The sequence below is a fragment of the Camelina sativa genome, chromosome 11 (assembly GCF_030686135.1).
Source record: "Camelina sativa cultivar CO46 ecotype springtype chromosome 11, ASM3068613v1".
Lineage (NCBI taxonomy): Eukaryota > Viridiplantae > Streptophyta > Magnoliopsida > Brassicales > Brassicaceae > Camelina > Camelina sativa.
Genome location: NC_141890.1, coordinates 7,460,907 through 7,478,691, shown reverse-complemented (window position 1 = coordinate 7,478,691; position 17,785 = coordinate 7,460,907). Strand labels below are relative to the sequence as shown.

The window sequence follows — 17,785 nt, the reverse complement described above, 5'->3', positions numbered from 1 at the left end:
AAGCTTCAAAGCAAGCAATCATATTGAATATATATGCTATATTCCTGAATTAAAATAGTTCAAAGATTGAAACAGAACTTTCAAACATGAAACATGAAATTGTTTGTTTATATAGTTACACTACATAAGATATGTTGAAAATTATTTTTAAATTTTTGTATAACCAGAAGAAAGTTAGGTTCAGTTTTACTTTGTATATAACCATAAAATTGGATATATAAAAGATATATATAGAGCCAAAAAGTAAATCGACATATTTACTCATTAATACTCAATACAAAAACAAAACAAAACAAAAATCTAGAGAGAGAGAGAAGTTCAAGTTTTCAACGCCAAGCCCCTCTCTTATCATCCGTACATATCTTCCATCTCGGTCTTCAACTCCATTTCAATCTTCAACTCTCTCTCTCTCTATTCAATATCTTTATCAATTATCATCATATATATAAATAGGGTACAGTTTCTACTCTTTTATAAAACACATCTTGATCACAACCTCTCTCTCGCTCTCTCTCTCTTTCCTCATCGTTCTTTCTCTTTGTGGGTTCTATACTTTTGTGTGTGTGTGTACACATATACATGCAAATACACATACACATAGGAAGATATGATGGGTTACGAGCAGATGAATCAGATGACAATGACGACGGCGATGATGAAGAATTACAATAAGAGGGGACTAAACAATAACACTCCACAGAAGAAAATGACGAGGAGAAGTGTTTCGGCCATTGACGGTGGTGCAGCTGCGGCGGCGGCTGAGAAAGGAGATCGCAGCCAGAATCTCAAGACTCTCGATCTTAGCGGCATGTCCCTGGCTTCTCTCTCTGCCTCTTCTATCAACTTAGCTTCAATCTCCAAACTCGATCTTTCCAACAACAATATTCAGGTATTAATATACTTATGTATGATCAACATGTTCCGATTATCAAAAAAAAAAAAAAAAAAAAAAACATGTTCATAATAATTTTGAATTTTCATCGTTGATATAATAAATAAACACTTTTTCTTATGGAAAATATAGCCATATTTCCTAATATTTTAAATTTTAAAAACCCCAACAACAACTTGTAACCGAAATGACTTTTCCTTAATTACAAAATACCAAAAGTACGTACTTGAATTCTATGTTTCCACAGTACCTTTGAAAACATGGTCTTTTCGTAATTAGCTTATAAATATATTTTAAAGTACGATATAATAATTTAGCCATTTAAAGAACGTACGTACGTGAGAATAATATAGCTCTTAATTAAGTTGAGAAAATGAAATTACAATTACGTGAGCTATTCGTCGACTCTTAAATTTTTTTTTTTTTTTTTTTTTTTTTTGAGACTACTCAAAAGACAAGGAACCATGGATATAAAATTAGTTGAGGCGTTTTAATTAACCAGTTTAATTTAAAGTTGTGGCCTTGTGGGTTCTAATTAAATCATGAGGGATTGTCGGTAAGTAAGAATAAATAAATTAAAAAGATTGTAAAGAAAATGAAGCAAGGAAACTTCTCCTTGCATATGAATGATTCGTTAGAAAATCAAATCAGACAAAAAAATTGCTAAATGGTGAATGTGTGCACACATAAACTCCATGTCAGAATCATAATATATACATTATTATTTTGTAGTAAACAGCGAAAATCATGTTGTTTGGTTAATGTTATATATCTTAATCTGCGATCTTTTTGTCACTTCCTGTTTTGTTTCAGGAAAGGAAAACTTAATTATATTTCTAACAAGACAAAAAAAGAGGTTACGGATAAAACAAGTTTTGCCAGAAGTACTGGACAAATTGTTTACTAGAAATTTAAAATCATAAAATATCTGCTATATATATAAATATGTGTTAGTTTGCATCATGATATAATATGAAGGACAGCGGTTTACACAAAAAAAAATTACTTAGGTCAACTCGAACCTTATAAAGCATATTCGTTTTTATTTACTCATACGTCTGCGCGTGCATAAGCAAACTAAGCCACAGGTGTTCGTTTTCCCCGTTACATAGCTGTGTTATAACTTATACGTAAGTATACTAAATAAGTAAATATCAAATGAAATAGCATTAAATACGAGTTGATCCGAAACTTTTCTGTCCTCTTTCACCGAATAGTAGTATAATAATGTCTTTATAAAAGGAAAAATTTAACCTCATCAGAAGATATATAAATTGTGTTTTTGATTGATGAACCGGTAAAAAAGTAAAAGATTATAAGCGAGTTTAAAGATAGTGTGTGTACTTGTGTCTCACTTAAAACTTAAGATTGTATTACTCAGAAATTTAATTTCTCATGCAGAAAATTCCGGAATCTCTAGTAGCAAGAATGTTAAATTTGTCAGCATTGGATTTGCACTCCAATCAGCTCAAAACTCTTCCAAACTCCATCGGATGTCTTTCCAAGCTTAAGTTTCTTAATGTCTCCGGAAACTATCTCCAGTTTCTCCCCAAAACTATCGAAGATTGTCGGTAAGACCCCAAATCTCTTATTATCCATATATTCCAAGTAATGTACAACAAACGCGAAACGCAACAAAACGCGCAGATCGCTGGAAGAGCTGAACGCCAACTTCAACGAGCTTACAAGGCTCCCAGACGCGATAGGTTTCGAGCTAACCAATCTGACCAAGCTCTCCGTCAACTCCAACAAGATCGTCCAGTTACCACAATCCGTTAGCCACTTGACGTCGCTGCGTGTGCTGGACGCGCGGCTAAACCGACTTGGTTCGCTCCCTGAGGATCTAGAGAACCTCGTGAACCTTCAGGTCCTTAACGTCAGCCAGAACTTCCAGTACTTGACGACATTGCCTTACTCCGTCGGGTTGTTGATATCTCTCGTGGAGCTTGACGTCAGTTACAACGGAATTACAGTTTTACCACACTCCCTCGGCTGTCTACGCCGCATTCAGAAGCTCTCCGTCCAGGGCAATCCCCTCATCTCCCCACCTTTTGAAGTGGTATGTACATTTTCTTTTGGTCAATAACATGCATTGTAATAAATTAAGTGGTGAGCGAACGACGAGGCTAATACAAATATACGTACAAAATCATACATGTCATGATAAGTAACATAATCTATATATATAATATATATTTTTTTCCCAACCACCACTCCACCACAACAGGCCGACATTAGCCTAATTCCTACATTCATGTAAAAAGCGGGACTCGATCCTGATGTGATAGTACCTTATGCATTAAGGACTTAACTTTGACCACTGCACTAAGGTCACTTCACAATATATAATACTTTTTAGAGAATTTGTTAAAAATATCCTTTTTGGGATACCCCTTTCCAAAAATACCCTCTTTTTTGAACATTTTTATTTTTACCCTCTTTTAGAATTTTTAGAATTTTTTTTTTTAGGTTTGGATTTTCATTTTACATTTAGGATATAGTTTTGAGGGGTTAGGGTTTAGTATTTGGAGTTTAGGGTTTAGAATTTAGCACAGGTTGAAATACATTTCATTATTTTTAAAACATTATATATGTAATTGTTTATAATATTATTTGGATGCAACTCATGCAAACAACTTTTATGGTAAATATTATTCATGCAATGTAAATCTATTATGTAAGTCTTATATTGTTAATTTTAACTCGTGCTAGAGTATATAAAATTATTAACATGTGCTAGAGTGTGTCCAGCAGCTTCTGTGCTAGAGTATATAAAAATTTAACCCGTGCTAGAGTATGTAAGTCTTAAATTATAATATATATTAAAAAAAATCAATTTGTGCTCTAGCACGGTCCTAATTTTTATTGAACGTTGTGGTTTATCAATAAAATCTGTGGAAAGTAAATTTGTAATATTGTGTTTAAAGATCTTTGTAAACAACTTGATATAAGACTAAAATCTTCGGAAAATACAGTTTGGAATATCCATGATTTTATTTGTTACTATTAATATATCAATTATCAATTTGGAATATCCCCAATTAAGGTTGCACCCAATATTTAAGTGTAACCATTAATATATAAATTAATCTATAACCTATTTGTAACCATTTGTAACCATTTATTAAAAATATAAAGTCTATAAAAACTATGTTGTGTACTTCCCTTTTACTAAAAAGGGGATTAACTTAATTTGTGATATGGTTTAAATTAATTTCATGATTACAACAGGTGGAACAAGGATTGGAAGCATTGAAGCAGTACATGAGCGAGAAGATGACCGAGTCTTATAAGAAAACTCCGACCAAGAAAAAGTCTTGGGGAATAGGTAAGCTCGTCAAGTACGGCTTGATGAGCCCTTCTCCGGGGAGGAGAACTGGCCGTGGAGACGAGAGGCAAGGCTTCATCAACGTCTCTGATTACCGTCAAATAGACGGAATCGCCTCCCCGCGACACATGTCCCTCTTCAACCCGCGACGCCTCTTGTCTCCACTCTCCGCGTATTTCTCTCCTCCAAGGTATTAGGTTAGGTGTGTGTTCTGTTTCTTTTTATCTTCTATATACGATTCCAAAACCATGTTCAGTACTACTGTTACATATGTAGTTTTTAACTGTTAAATGTCTTTGTACATTGTTTTTTGCATGCTTGGCGTGAGGATAAAATCATCATATTTTTGTATATCCCATATTTTCGTTTTGTTGTAGTTCAATTTTGTTGAACACATTTGTATATTATGACATAGACACACTTTATAGTGTAGTCGATGTATATAGTGGAAGATCGCATTTCGATAATGGTGTTGTTCGTTTCATTGTCGCAAGCGGCAGCGGCAGCGGTAGCGTCTGCGGCTGCGGTAAACATTATCGCAGGTTGTTGTTCATTTTGTTGCCGCTGCCGCTGCCGCTACCGCATGAAATATGTTCGTTTTGCTATTGTTACCGCTGCCGCAACCGCTATCGCTTGTTTTGTGTTCGTTTTATAGACGCTGCGGCAATTTTATATTTAATTCTTGTTTTATTTTTATAAATTTGTATAATTATATTTTGAATCAACAAAATATAATTTAAATATATTTACAACCATAAGAATGTTTATTTAGCTAGTAATAATTTTTTAATTAAATCAATAATTATAACAACATATTTTGTGATAAATTATAAGCTAAATTAAAAATATAAGTAAATTTTTTTAATAAGGTAAACGACCTTGACCATATTCATTCGTGATGTTGTCACGCAAAGCTTCCATAGCTCTATCACCCGTCGGCTCATATGCAATATGTTCTTCTTCTTCTTCTTCTTCTCCCTCTTCCTCTTCTTCTCCCTCTTCTCCTTCTTCTCCTTCTCTTTCTTCTTCTCCTTCATCACCATGATATCCTTATGTACTTTGCCAATGTACAAAATCATGATCTTCCCTATGTGAATCTCGTATGAAGTTGTGTAGTGTCATCGTTGCTGTTACGAGTTTAATCCACTTAGTGACACCATATTTTGGATGCTTACGATCCAAAATCCTCCATTTTGCTTTCCACACTCCAAATGTCCTCTCAATCACAGATCGCAGACCTGAATGCTTTCTGTTGAACAATTCTCTTGCACTTACTGGTGGTCCTCCTCTAGCAAATTGACCAAGATGATATCGCAAACCACGATGTGGACCAAGATACCCTCTCCTTGTGGGATACCCAGAGTCAACAAGATAATACTTCCCACTAGGCGGATGTGGGAAAAAAGGTTCATACCTCGCACTATGAGTCAAGACCTTTGTATCATGTCCAAGTACCTCTATGCGTTGCTTCCACCAATACCTATGTGTTTATATAAAAGAATATACAAGTACCTCTATGCGTTGCTTCCACCAATCATCTGGCATATCCAACCTCCCCATATCATCAAACCGAATCTCAGGCCTATTATGAGTTAACGTTCTAAAGGTAGTGTATTTTTTCTTACATGAATCATACTTATTCTTAAAAGGGTTCCATTTCTTATATCCCCTCTTAAATGTCTCTTCGAACTTCATCATGATGTTATCTTTCCCCGTTTGATTCATTCCTGCACTTGTTTTATTTCCATTTTTTCTCTCATCCGCATAAAGTTTAAAGAATAACCGAGTTTCCTCATCGGTCCAAATCTAAAAAGATGCATAAAAAAAATCTGAAACCACAACCACTAAGATAAAAACTAAACACTAAGATAAAAACCAAAACACTTACTTCTTTAGACATCTTCTTTCTCAAAACACTTGAGCTGTAACCTGAAAAATCATCAAAAACCAAACAAACAAGTGTTAAACAAGTGTAAATACAACACATTATACTGTTACTCCAGTAGGCAAGAGAATTATTAGAAGAATATACAAGTAATCATAAACACATGAAAATAAAAATTAAACAACAGATCATTGCATAGAAGAAACGGGTTCGTATAAAAGCAAATCATTAACAAGGGACTGAAAGTGTTTGTTTATTCAAAAAGCCAGAACCATTTACGTACACATCAGCCATTGCCAATAACATTAACAAAGGACTTAAGTTAAGGTACCACATTTCACAATCTAAACTAAAGCCACAAAAGTAAAGCTTTATGCTGAGGGACACACAACACAAGACTCGTTTACATCAAAACCAAACACTCGTTTATATAACAAAGAAGAGAGATCGAGACTTGAGCACTTGTATTTGAACCTATAAACCAAAGCAACCATCAATTTGATAACCTTTCATCTGAATAATTCTACTGTTAAAGTGCTAAGAATTCAAAAAGAAAAAAACAAATTTGCTCACAAACAAACACTGAGAGATCAAGACAAGACCAAAATAAACGAATTATTCAAATGTTCAAAAACCCATAATTCCAAAACCAGTTTTGTAACGAGTGAGCCGAGAGATAGGGAGATGGGGATAGAGAGAGAGAGAGTGAAGATAGAAATTGTACCTTTGGACTGAAATAGAGAAGAGAGAAGAGGATGAAATAGAGAAACTGTTCACCAAGCTTTGGATTTGTATAGTAATTACCCAGAGAGATGGAGATGACGAAGCTTAGAGAAGAAGAAGAACCATGGTGGCGACGGAGAAGACGAGATAAGAGAGTTAATTTAGGGTTAGTTGTTTTGTAATTTTTTGAAGAAAACAAGGGTATATTTGTTATTTACTTCATATAACGCAACTTTTCAGTCTCTGACGTTGAATTCAATCCGCGTCCAAAAAAATTAATCGCAGAACGCTGCGTCTGCCGCTACGTCATGGCGCAACTATCGGCGGCGACCAAACGAACAGCTAAACTTGCGTCTGCCGCAGTCGCAACTACTTGCGGCGATCAAACGAACAGCCCCAATATCAGTCGTACTGTTCCGCTCACAGCGTTCTCCACCTTCATCTGAACCCATTTCTTAGAGCTAAATAAATATTCCCCCAAACTAATTAATATTTGTCAATGATGAACATGAGTATTGACCTGTTACAAAGAAATGGTGTTTTGAAGGAGTTCATCATAGATAGGTTCAACGTGTTCAATAATAGTGTGCGGTAAGGGGTAAAACAGAATGACCACTTGACTTGTTATTTTCTAGAAACCTCGTCTATTTTCATCTAATCAAGTTTTACCGAAGTTTACAAATATTACATAAGTTCATAGTTATTCAGTACATATAATTCACTATCATGATGCAACAATTAGACAACAGTGTGGGGGAAATCGACAATTAGCAATCTATTGCAACACCAATCGCGTAAGAGTACTCTTGGATGGATCAAAATGTACTGATCCAGTGAATGAACTTATTCATACATAACAACAGAGGTCTAAAAACATAACTCAAACTCAGAGGAGTCTGAAAAAGACAAAAAAAGCAATGCCAGAACTTAAACTCACCAAGAGAATTAAGCTTTGTTTCCAGACTCCTCCTTCTTATCTCCTTCATCGCTTTCGATCTGACGTAAACTCTGCAACTCAAACGAAATAAAGGAACTGAATTCTCAGATCATCTCTCTCCACGGAGACTCATAGAATTTAGCATTACTGAGACAAAGTGAGAACTAAACAAATTTTGGCTCAGCTAGACATTTCGTCGAACAGGTTACATGCGTTATTGAAAAGAAAAAAAAAAAGACAACTTACAAGATCAGGTTTGTATATATTGTGAACGACTGAGGCTCCAGCGAGCAGAGAGGCTACAACGACGACGGTTGACATCGCTAACGACGGTGTTCCCGTCGGCTTCTTCCCACCAAACTTATTCATCTTCGTCTCTTCGATGTTTTTTTTTTTTTTTTTTTTTTTTTGTTGGTAATAGCGTTGGGCCAATCAGGGAATTTAGTATTAGTCTTGACGCGCGTATACGTCAAAATTTGCCGATTCCATTTATATACGTTGCTAAATAATTTAATTAGTAATGTTAAAAAACAATTTTTTTTAAAAAGAAATTAGTAATGCACTTATAATATTGTCTGTGGTCAGATAAATTATCAAAATCCTCCTTAATTTACTCATTTAAAAACAATGGTCTAGTAAGAAGCAAAAAAATGTAAAAATAAAATAAAACATTCATATCCAGCTCAAGAAAGAAACAATCATTTGCTCATTTATTTATTTTTTTCTCTTTTCTTTTTGTACACAATTGTATATTGCGAGAAGAAAATGATACAGAGCTTGAGTATAAAGATGAGGTATATAATATCTGTATTATATGAGAATGTACAGACACACGTATCTAAGTCCCTCCTCTATATTCCTTTGGCCAGTATGGGGCTTTCATTATATATATATATATATATATATATATATATATATCTCAAGACTATGGTATATGATGACGACGGTTTAAGTAAAGAACCCATTAGAACCACCTGAAAACAAGAATCACCAGTAGCAAGAGGGAGAATCCCATCGCCTGGCAACATCACCATATATTTTCATCTTCATTTCCTCAGTATAAAGTGATAAGAGTTTGAGAGAAAGAGAAAAGAGTCATTACAGTGATTGCGGAAGCAGCAAGGCCAGCTCTTTCTCTAGGATCCTTGCGGTAGTAGTTTCCGAAGTACAGAAATGTCGCATAGTACCACAAGAAAGGGAACAAAAACCCCAGGAGAAAGCTGTAGAAGGAGAGATAAATAGTAAGTAAACGAATTGGTTACAGCGAAGCCACATTGACTTAACTCGGAAAAAAAAAAAAAAAAAAAAAAACAAATACTGTCATACTCACGAGAACCATCCGATGCCACAACCAAAGCAAGGAAGAGGTTTGTCATAATAAGCTCCACTTTCTACCTCGTCCACATCTTTTACAAGTGTATATCTTCCTTTCCCACAAACCATAGCATCTATCATACAAAGCTAATGTCTCTTAGTTGATGGAAAAGGTAAGCAAAAGACCAAATTTTTTTTGCAGGAGTTCTATAGATGAACATAACAACAATAGGGTACATCTTAAAAAGAGTTTCTCAAAATGGATTGAGAAAGGGCATGTAGTGTAGTGAAGGGTGATGGTACCTTTAAGAGCAGAGTAATATTTAGCAGCTGGTCTGACGAGACTGGCATGCTTATCACCAATGGATTTTACCAGCTCTGAACTTGCATCTCCACTCTCTTTAACAGCTGCAAAATCAACAGACAGATAAATCCAACGAGGTGAGAAAACTCTACTATACATGGATATGATTAGGGACAGTCTAACTCATCTATAAAGTCAAGGCCATGGTTCTTCCCTTAATCCAAGAAATCATAGTTTGTGGGTATAAAAACAGGACACAATTTCATGAAATTTAAACTACAACTTAGAGGCTTAGAGCTAAGTAAAGTACAGATTTTTGAGGACTAATATGATAACAAAAAGCACATAAGAGGGGTGAAAAGATGATTACTTTCCCCCATAAGTAGACGAGCGTTGATGAATGTCAAAAGCTCGATCTTTAAAATTGTCTCTGCAATAAAACAAAAACAGAGATGGTGGGTTTCAGCTAAAACCCTAGGCAGCAATCAAACCCCAACACAGAAATTGAAATTAGCACAAAAGAACCATGAAAAAAAAAACCAGAGTCTAGAATCAGACTAAACAGGAAAAAACAAAAACATATATTGAAGAAGTCTAAAAAAAAGCAGTTCGAATCCATGAGGAGAATGAATCCAGCTCTCGGAGATCGTTCCGGAAAGTAAAACGAAAACGACGAACTCACCGAGGAGATTGATTGAAAGAGAGAAGAGGGCAGATGAATCACGTATCAAAAGAGACAGAGAGAGAGAGAGAGAGAGAGAGAGAGAGTCGTCGTGCTTCGTCTTCTTCTGCTGGTTCTGCTGCTTGTTCAACTTCGTCGTCAGCGTGCCAAATGCGTAGAGAGCGGAAGAAAAATTAAGTCTTTTTTTCCTTTTTTTTTGGCCTAAAGCAAGTTTTGTCTCTTTTCTATTTTGCTTAATTGGAAAACATTAAAACCAAACTATTCGTTTTTTTTTTATGATTACACACTATTTTATTAATTATAACCAAACCATTCGTCCACTATAGCATTTGTTTATTGTATAGATTACAACACTTAATGGTGTTTTTAAGATTGAATCAACTCATCATCCATTAAAAATGCTTACTTAAAAAAAAAAAAAAAAAAAAAAAAACAGAGTAGCGTTATACATTAAGAAAAAAGTTTGACCAATAAAAAAAGAGATTAAAAAAAAAATGTAAGTTTAATCCAACTGGACACAAGTTACCAAACACTTCACAGTTTTATCATTTTAGTTGATTTCTTCCATCCATGTGGTGTTTATCTAGTGATTTATGACATTTTCTTTGATTTTGGTAATATTATGACAATTTGATTAGTACTAGGACTAAATAAAATCAACCTGCTTTTAAGTAATCCACAATATAATAAAAAAAAGTAGATATATACTACTTCACATTCAAAAGAGAAGACCATTCCTCGAAGAAAATTAATCACAAGATTATAAAATTGAAATTAATTATAATTATTATGGGCTATATGAAACATTTTTGTAAGTGGGGGGGAGTCGGAGAGATGAGTCAAGGACAAGTCAACTACCAATAAAGTCTTCGTCTTCTTCTTCTTCTTCATTGTCATGAGCTACACGACGTCTACTGTTGTTCGTCATTCCTCTCACCTCTATCCTTCTGATCTCTGACCTTGTGTGTTTTATCTGCTACTCTGTTTCAACGATTTTGATCTCACAACCAGAGAACATGAACAGAGGCAGCTTGATCCCTAATCCCATCTCTCTCCCTCCTCCTGAACAGTCCATCTCCAAATTCTTGTAAACTCTCTCTCTCTCTCTCTCTCTCTCTCTCTCTCTTTGGATTCTTTTTATTTATTTTAGGGCATTATCTGCTAATGTTTCTTCGGATCCTGCCCTTTTTGAATTTTAGATTTCTTGTTAGGATTTTACATCAAATTCCGTGAATCAGAATAGTTCACTCACAGTTCTCTGTTTTTAGGATTTGTTGTTCACACCATTTTGCGATTCCTACAGTGTTCACTTAGACTATAGTGATTGTTATTCTGACATTGTAAATAAAAAATGGATAGAACACAGAGTGGAACATTCAAGGATGGAGACCTTAGAGTGAATAAAGATGGAATCCAGATCGTGTCTCAATCTGAACCAGGAGCTGTAAAGTTTTGTTCATTTATATGCTTCTTGAAGTTGATAGATCTCACTCTCCATGATTTTTTTCTGTTTTCTTTTTGTTGTGTGCTACATACAGCCACCTCCTATTGAGCCATTGGACAACCAATTGAGTTTGGGAGATCTAGAAGTGATCAAAGTCATTGGCAAAGGAAACAGTGGTAATGTCCAGTTAGTGAAACACAAACTCACTCAGCAGTTTTTCGCTCTCAAGGTCCGATTCCATATTCCATTCTGTTTTGGTGTTTCCATGTTGCCTTCTTTTTTCCCGAGTGTCTTCCTTCTCTCAAGATTCATAATATGTTTCAGGTCATTCAAGTGAACACAGAAGAATCGACATGTAAAGCGATTTCTCAGGAGCTTAGGATAAACTTGAGCTCGCAATGTCCATTTCTAGTCTCATGTTATCAGTCTTTCTACCATAACGGTCTCGTTTCAATCATATTGGAGTTCATGGATGGTGGATCCCTTGCTGACTTGTTAAAGAAAGTCGAAAAAGTTCCTGAAAACATGCTCGCTGCCATCTGCAAGCGAGTACTCTACGCTAAATCTTTAAACATCGTTTCTATTTTTTTTATATCTTCTGTAAGAAAAGCACATAACTAAAGCTCTTTCTTCTCTACTATATATTATGCAGGTGCTACAAGGTCTTTGCTATATTCACCATGACAGGCGAATCATTCATCGGGACTTAAAACCTTCGAACTTGCTAATCAATCATAGAGGTGAAGTCAAGATCACAGACTTTGGTGTCAGCAAGATCTTGACGAGCACGAGCAGTCTAGCTAATTCTTTTGTGGGCACATACCATTATATGTCTGTAAGTCTTCTCCATTCACCTCATAACACTCAGTATAGGCACATTACTCAGTTTCGAGACTTAAAAAAGGTTTTATATGAACTACGGTATTACCATGTTTTGCAGCCAGAGAGAATCAAGGGAAGTGTGTACAGTAGCAAGAGCGATATATGGAGCTTAGGACTGGTTTTACTCGAATGTGCAACGGGTAAATTCCCGTATACTCCTCCAGAACACAAAAAGAAATGGAATAGCGTGTACGAGGTCGTGGACGCTATTGTTGAAACTGCACCTCCTAGTGCACCTTCCCATCTGTTTTCTCCAGAGTTTTGCTCCTTCATCTCGCAATGGTGAGACCACAGATAATTTTTCAAACCGTTTCATCTCATGCATTCTTTGTTTTCTGTAACAAGTAGGCCACTTGAAATGATGCTTTTAACTTGTGTAGTATACAAAAAGATCCAAGAGACAGAAAATCTGCAAAGGAGCTTCTGGTGCGTAAATCTTACAAAGACTCTTGTGTGTCTTTCTTCTACTAATATGTCTTGGACCACCTTTAACGACTTGTTTTGTTGCAATTTTTCTGGTGAATAGGAACACAAGTTCGTGAATATGTTTGAAGATGCAAATCTATCCGCTTACTTTACCAACGCAGGATCTTTGATTCCCCCACTTGCTAACTAGAACCGAGTTTGAGCAATCGTTTTTACCACCAAGTTCTAGTTCATATCCCACTAGAAAGACAAAATCTACGACATGTTTTGACTTTATAAAAGACTAATCTACAAACTTCGATTTACTTGTGTACTACTTTCAAATCACTCTTACATACACATCTACAATTTGTGTTTTAGACAGTAATATATCTTTCAGTTTTCGTAAAAGTACTACATTTTATTGAATGTTGTAACCATATTACAATTAGCCCTGGTGGAAAAATACAAGGGGCATTTTTTAGAACGTCAAGACAATGGCTTAACACATTAAGCTACATTATCTCATAAAGCTTGTTAGTTAAAAAATAATAATTTAACAATAACCACAAATTAATACTAGTAAATATTTTTTCTTTTGAGAGACCCATATTCATTTTAAAAAATTAAGAAAAAGGACCCTCTCTGCCTCAGTTCAAGGGTTTGCTCTTGAGTTTCCTCTGAGGCTTCAAATCAACCACCACCACACTTATGTTGTCTTTGCTTCCTCTCTGTATCGCCAGCTTTGACAAATACTCAGCCGCGGACATCGCCGCGGGATCTTTCCCTTCCTTTCTCCTCTCATCCGCGAGCAACGACGCATCCCCAGCCACCGCATTTTTCTTGTGCCACAAGAGTATCCGCTTCCTCGCCATCTCACACGCCTCCTCATCCGTCATTACATCCCAAACCCCGTCACTCGCAAGAATCAGACAGTCGTCTTCTTTAACTCTCTTCACAGCCGTCACTTCCGGATCAGGAATGATGGACGGTTTCAAGTATCTATCGCCTGTTGCAAATGTCACATATTCGTAAGCAAAAAAAAGGTTTCTATTTCAAGAAAGCTTTAGGGTGAAGAAACATAAAGAAAGCTTACCAATTGATCTCGACATGGCGAGAACACCAAAAACACGAGCTCCGTTCCACTGGATCACTTTCCCTCCCGCGGCTTCAATCCTCGCCGCTTCATCTTCTCTATCCGGCTACACACATAACAACAACACACATCAGAAAAATGGATTCATAGAACTCCTAAATAGCAAATCACAACCAAATCTAACTATAGATCTTGAGTCTGTATAAAGCTTACTTTGTGGTCAACGGATAAAGGAAGCGCAGTTTTCCCGCGGCAAAGAACGGCTCTAGAGTCACCGCAGTTAGCAACAAAGATATGAGTCGGGAAAACAACGGAGACCACAGACGTTGACCCAACCGTCTCCGGGGCAACAGACTCAATCTCCGAGTCAACTCTCAGAAAAGAATTGAAAAGAGCTCTCTTCCACTTCTCCAGCCACGTATCACCATCGCAGAGCATAGGTTTCTCCTTTGCTATCTCCTCCGCTAAAGCCAAATGCATCCTCTCTCTACAATAGTTCGCTACCTATAACACAAACCAAAATCAAGACTCTTTGCAAAATTTGATAAAACCCCAAATCGAAAGACCCAATCTTTTTTATTACCTGAGAACCGCCATGACCGTCGTAAACACCAAAGAAATGAGCAGTTGACTGAGGATTGAAACGACCATCAAGCAACGAATCAGAGGAAGATTGAAGGAACCTTGGAATGGTGGAGACAGCATCTTCCATCTCAGGCCTTCTTCCACAGATCGAAGTCACACCGTATAAAGGAATACTCTTGAATTCGAACAGACTCCTACTCTCTGTTCTGCTAATCATCTTCTTCTCCCTCTGAACAACATCTGAGGCGTTGTTGATCCCATCTGCGGCGGAGATGGGATCAACGACGACAATATCAGCAGCTGCTGATTCCTTCATGTTCAGATTAGGAGAATTGATCCGAGAAATCAAAACTTTCCTAGATTCAGAACCGTGAGACGCGGAAACAGAGCATGAGGTTAGATCTCCTCCGTTGTCGGAGGCTTGAGTTGAGTATTGTTGTTGGTTGCTGATGCAGTAACCTTTACCCAACCTGATCCCTGTGAAATCCATCTGGGTTTCGGAGAATGGTCTGAAAGGACCAGCGATCGATGATGATACTTCTTCCATTAAGGTAAAGGTTTGATCTTTTTTTTTTTGTGTGTATGTGTGTGGTTGATCTATTAAGAGATTAAAGCTCCAATGGAACAAAACTGAAGATGTCTAAAAGAGAAGAAGGTATAGTTAGGAAGACAAGAAACACATGACTCTTATGAAAAAAGGGAAAGCAAAGACAAGCGCATGAAGATTTTTCCCGGGAAAATCACAACACAGAGAGAAAAAAGAAGAGTTGAATTTTGTTAAGGAGGGGGGTATCCTGGATTGTGGGTAATTCGTTACAACCTCTTAATTGATGATTTTGTAACCTCCTCGATCGATCTCTCTCTCTATCGCTCTCTCTGCAATTAATTTCCAACTATAACGAGATATCTAGATTCATCTATCTATCTATTAGAAGATTACATAAAAAGTTGAAAAAAAAGGGAAGACTTGTTCTAAAATTTGGTTTGTGTTCTTCTTTCAGATTAGAAAGACAAGGAAAGAGGAAAAATAATGGGGGGTAGGCTAAAATGCTAATGCAACAATTGCTTCGAATCTACTATTTATGTACACATATATAATATAAAGGAGCTATTAATTATTTTGTTGGTTTATATAATAAGGGTCGTTCTTGAAATTTTAAAAATCTATTAAAATGATAAAAAAAGACACATGCTTCGTTTTTCCATTTCTGTTTCTTTTCCTTTTTGTTTTGTCAAGCAAAATATGTTTTGCTTTTTTAACTTTAGTTAGGTCATCAGTTTTAATTGAATTTTTTTATATAGTATATTGTTTTCATAACGTGACTTTCATTAAATGACGTGTCGTGGTCGGAGTTTAAATCTTGTCATTTATTTGTCATATAGTATATTTTTAATCATCTTCATAAATAGAAGTTTTTAAATACACATCAAAGCATTATTCGTAGCTTCTAATCATTAGACTAATAAAAACATACAAATATAAATAAAATTTAAAAATTTAATGTCATTTTCAGTATTAGAACAATTCTTAATCCATACAAAGAGATAAGAAAGAAACGAGAGCGTTTTATATTCTCAAACAATTGAAGACCACCGGTAAAATATCTCAATAATAATAATTTAACTAAAGAGAATCCTTTTATTATTCGTCTAATAATTTAAAAATTATTGATTTTTTGAAAACCGTTTTTTGGTCAAACTTGAAACCAGAACTATTGTTTGTAATCTGTTTAGCATAGGAAACCAAAACCATTTTATGCAGTAGTATTCTATTCATTATATGGGATTAAAACAAACCTAAATTTTTTGAATCATAATTATCTTTTTTTAAAATCTATACAAAAAAAAAAAAAAAGTAGAACTGCTATAGCTGGAAAATTTGGTCTTTGTAGTTACAGACCCAAAAAAAAAAAGAGATTAGTCGCTGAAATATTAAAAAAATATGTTAAAAATCATATAAACCTTTTCCAAAATATAATATTATTTTCTCTCAATTTTGTCATACAAGAGAAAGAGATTCAAGGTCATGGAAGTCCATTAATTGGACCAAACTATATATATACTTTATATTTTATTTGACCAGAGAAAATAATAGAAAACATAATTTTGCGTGTTGTCGCGATATAAATTAGAAAAAAAAGAAAAAACATGATTCCTATTGTAATATATAGATGGATAGATTAATGGACATAAATAATGCAACGACCCAAAAGAAAAGACTAGAGAGAACATGAATAATAGTATAACAGAGGAGGAGTACAGGACCCACGTTTTTACCAGCCAAGAATAAAACCGGTGGATGAGCGACACGTACACCGGAGAAAAAGTCCGATTTTGGGAACCAGAGAGGGTGACGTGTACGGTTTAAGATGTGTTAGTTGGGTTGCGGTGGCCGAAGATGAAGAAGAACCAAGTTTTTCTTTTTTCTTTTTGTTTTGATAAATAATAAAAAGGTTCATTGCACTGACAAAGACAGCAACCTTTTTATATATATATATATTATTTTCTTCTTCGTCCTCATTAAATTCCGTAAATATCTTGTCTTTAAACTCTCTCTTTATTTTATTTTTTTCCTTTCTTTCTTAAATCAGTATAATATCTCAAAGATGGATTCTTCAACAGACAGATAAGAAAGAAGGAAGTCTATATTCAAAGTTTCCATATGTTTTGATGCCACTTGTGCTGTACTCTTTGGACAATGTGTGTCATGATATTATTGTTATTCAAATAGGGAAATGTGTGAAAGTGGGCTTTGAATGATGATGATGATGATGATGATGGACAACAGACAAAATACTCCCACAAGACACCTACCTCAAATACAATGAACCAATCATCTACTCTTTTTACAAGTTATTACAACATGTTGTAAAGAAAAACACATCGCCATGTCTATATCTATATGTGGTTAGCTTTCCTTGCGATTGAGGGCAACGTAGTAGGGTTGTTAAACTTGTAACAAAAAAAAAAACAGAACTAATACAATTGAACGGTACCTAACTACCTATATTATTACCCCATTAACAAAATAATTAAAGAAGGTGTAAACTGGTATATGATTACATCCATTCAAGTTCTCGATGTCTCCCATTTTTGGTGAAACATACTACTTGATGAGTTCTTTCTCATATGCAACATACAACACTCTCTTGTTTCCCTTCTTTATTTTCAACTCTTCAGTTTTTTGTTTTCTTTTCCATCTTTTATGAGCCCACAATCTCATTACACCATCACAACGTAAATGAACCCTTCATAGTCATAGTGAGGACTTTTATCAATGTCTTAGATCTATTTGGAATTGTTGACCA

General features: G+C 35.4%; 4 protein-coding genes and 1 pseudogene across 8 annotated transcripts; 2 read left to right on the top strand and 3 right to left on the bottom strand.

Annotated features, from left to right (window-relative positions):
* Positions 1-385: 385 nt before the first annotated feature.
* Positions 386-4,687, top strand: LOC104722356 (plant intracellular Ras-group-related LRR protein 8). Its single transcript, XM_087475594.1, has 4 exons — positions 386-889; positions 2,294-2,463; positions 2,540-2,951; positions 4,124-4,687. Exons 1-4 carry the CDS (start codon positions 608-610, stop codon positions 4,415-4,417), a joined length of 1,158 nt encoding a protein of 385 aa, XP_087331720.1. The 5' UTR covers positions 386-607; the 3' UTR covers positions 4,418-4,687.
* Positions 4,688-4,983: 296 nt separating this feature from the next.
* Positions 4,984-8,181, bottom strand: LOC104722355 (uncharacterized; annotated as a pseudogene). Its single transcript, XR_015572603.1, has 5 exons — positions 8,012-8,181; positions 7,766-7,836; positions 6,109-6,149; positions 5,773-6,026; positions 4,984-5,604 (listed from the first exon to the last, which is right to left on the bottom strand). The product of XR_015572603.1 is annotated as an uncharacterized LOC104722355 (transcript).
* Positions 8,182-8,452: 271 nt separating this feature from the next.
* LOC104722354 (large ribosomal subunit protein eL20z) lies at positions 8,453-10,282 on the bottom strand. Of its 2 annotated transcripts, none has more exons than XR_015572602.1 (6): positions 10,066-10,282; positions 9,754-9,813; positions 9,383-9,487; positions 9,092-9,213; positions 8,868-8,985; positions 8,453-8,783 (listed from the first exon to the last, which is right to left on the bottom strand). XR_015572602.1 is itself a non-coding variant. In XM_010440504.3 (6 exons), exons 2-6 carry the CDS (start codon positions 9,761-9,763, stop codon positions 8,730-8,732), a joined length of 405 nt encoding a protein of 134 aa, XP_010438806.1. In that variant the 5' UTR covers positions 9,764-9,813; positions 10,066-10,280; the 3' UTR covers positions 8,453-8,729. The 2 variants fall into 2 exon arrangements, 1 of the variants encoding a protein (XP_010438806.1); XM_010440504.3 differs by having other exon boundaries at positions 9,096-9,213; positions 10,066-10,280.
* A 466-nt stretch (positions 10,283-10,748) lies between these two features.
* Positions 10,749-13,207, top strand: LOC104722348 (mitogen-activated protein kinase kinase 1). Of its 3 annotated transcripts, none has more exons than XR_015572600.1 (8): positions 10,749-11,152; positions 11,425-11,509; positions 11,604-11,738; positions 11,834-12,054; positions 12,162-12,344; positions 12,450-12,673; positions 12,772-12,817; positions 12,918-13,207. XR_015572600.1 is itself a non-coding variant. In XM_010440498.3 (8 exons), the coding sequence occupies exons 1-8, from the start codon at positions 11,082-11,084 to the stop codon at positions 13,005-13,007; spliced, it is 1,059 nt and encodes a 352-aa protein (XP_010438800.1). In that variant the 5' UTR covers positions 10,749-11,081; the 3' UTR covers positions 13,008-13,207. The 3 variants fall into 3 exon arrangements, 2 of the variants coding, with proteins under 2 accessions (XP_010438800.1, XP_087331719.1); XM_010440498.3 differs by having other exon boundaries at positions 11,834-12,058; XM_087475593.1 differs by lacking the exon at positions 11,425-11,509 and having other exon boundaries at positions 10,780-11,152; positions 11,834-12,058.
* LOC104722349 (protein phosphatase 2C 56) lies at positions 13,197-15,745 on the bottom strand. The gene is made up of 4 exons (XM_010440499.3): positions 14,476-15,745; positions 14,106-14,396; positions 13,893-13,998; positions 13,197-13,805 (listed from the first exon to the last, which is right to left on the bottom strand). The coding sequence occupies exons 1-4, from the start codon at positions 15,022-15,024 to the stop codon at positions 13,447-13,449; spliced, it is 1,305 nt and encodes a 434-aa protein (XP_010438801.2). The 5' UTR covers positions 15,025-15,745; the 3' UTR covers positions 13,197-13,446.
* Positions 15,746-17,785: the final 2,040 nt, after the last annotated feature.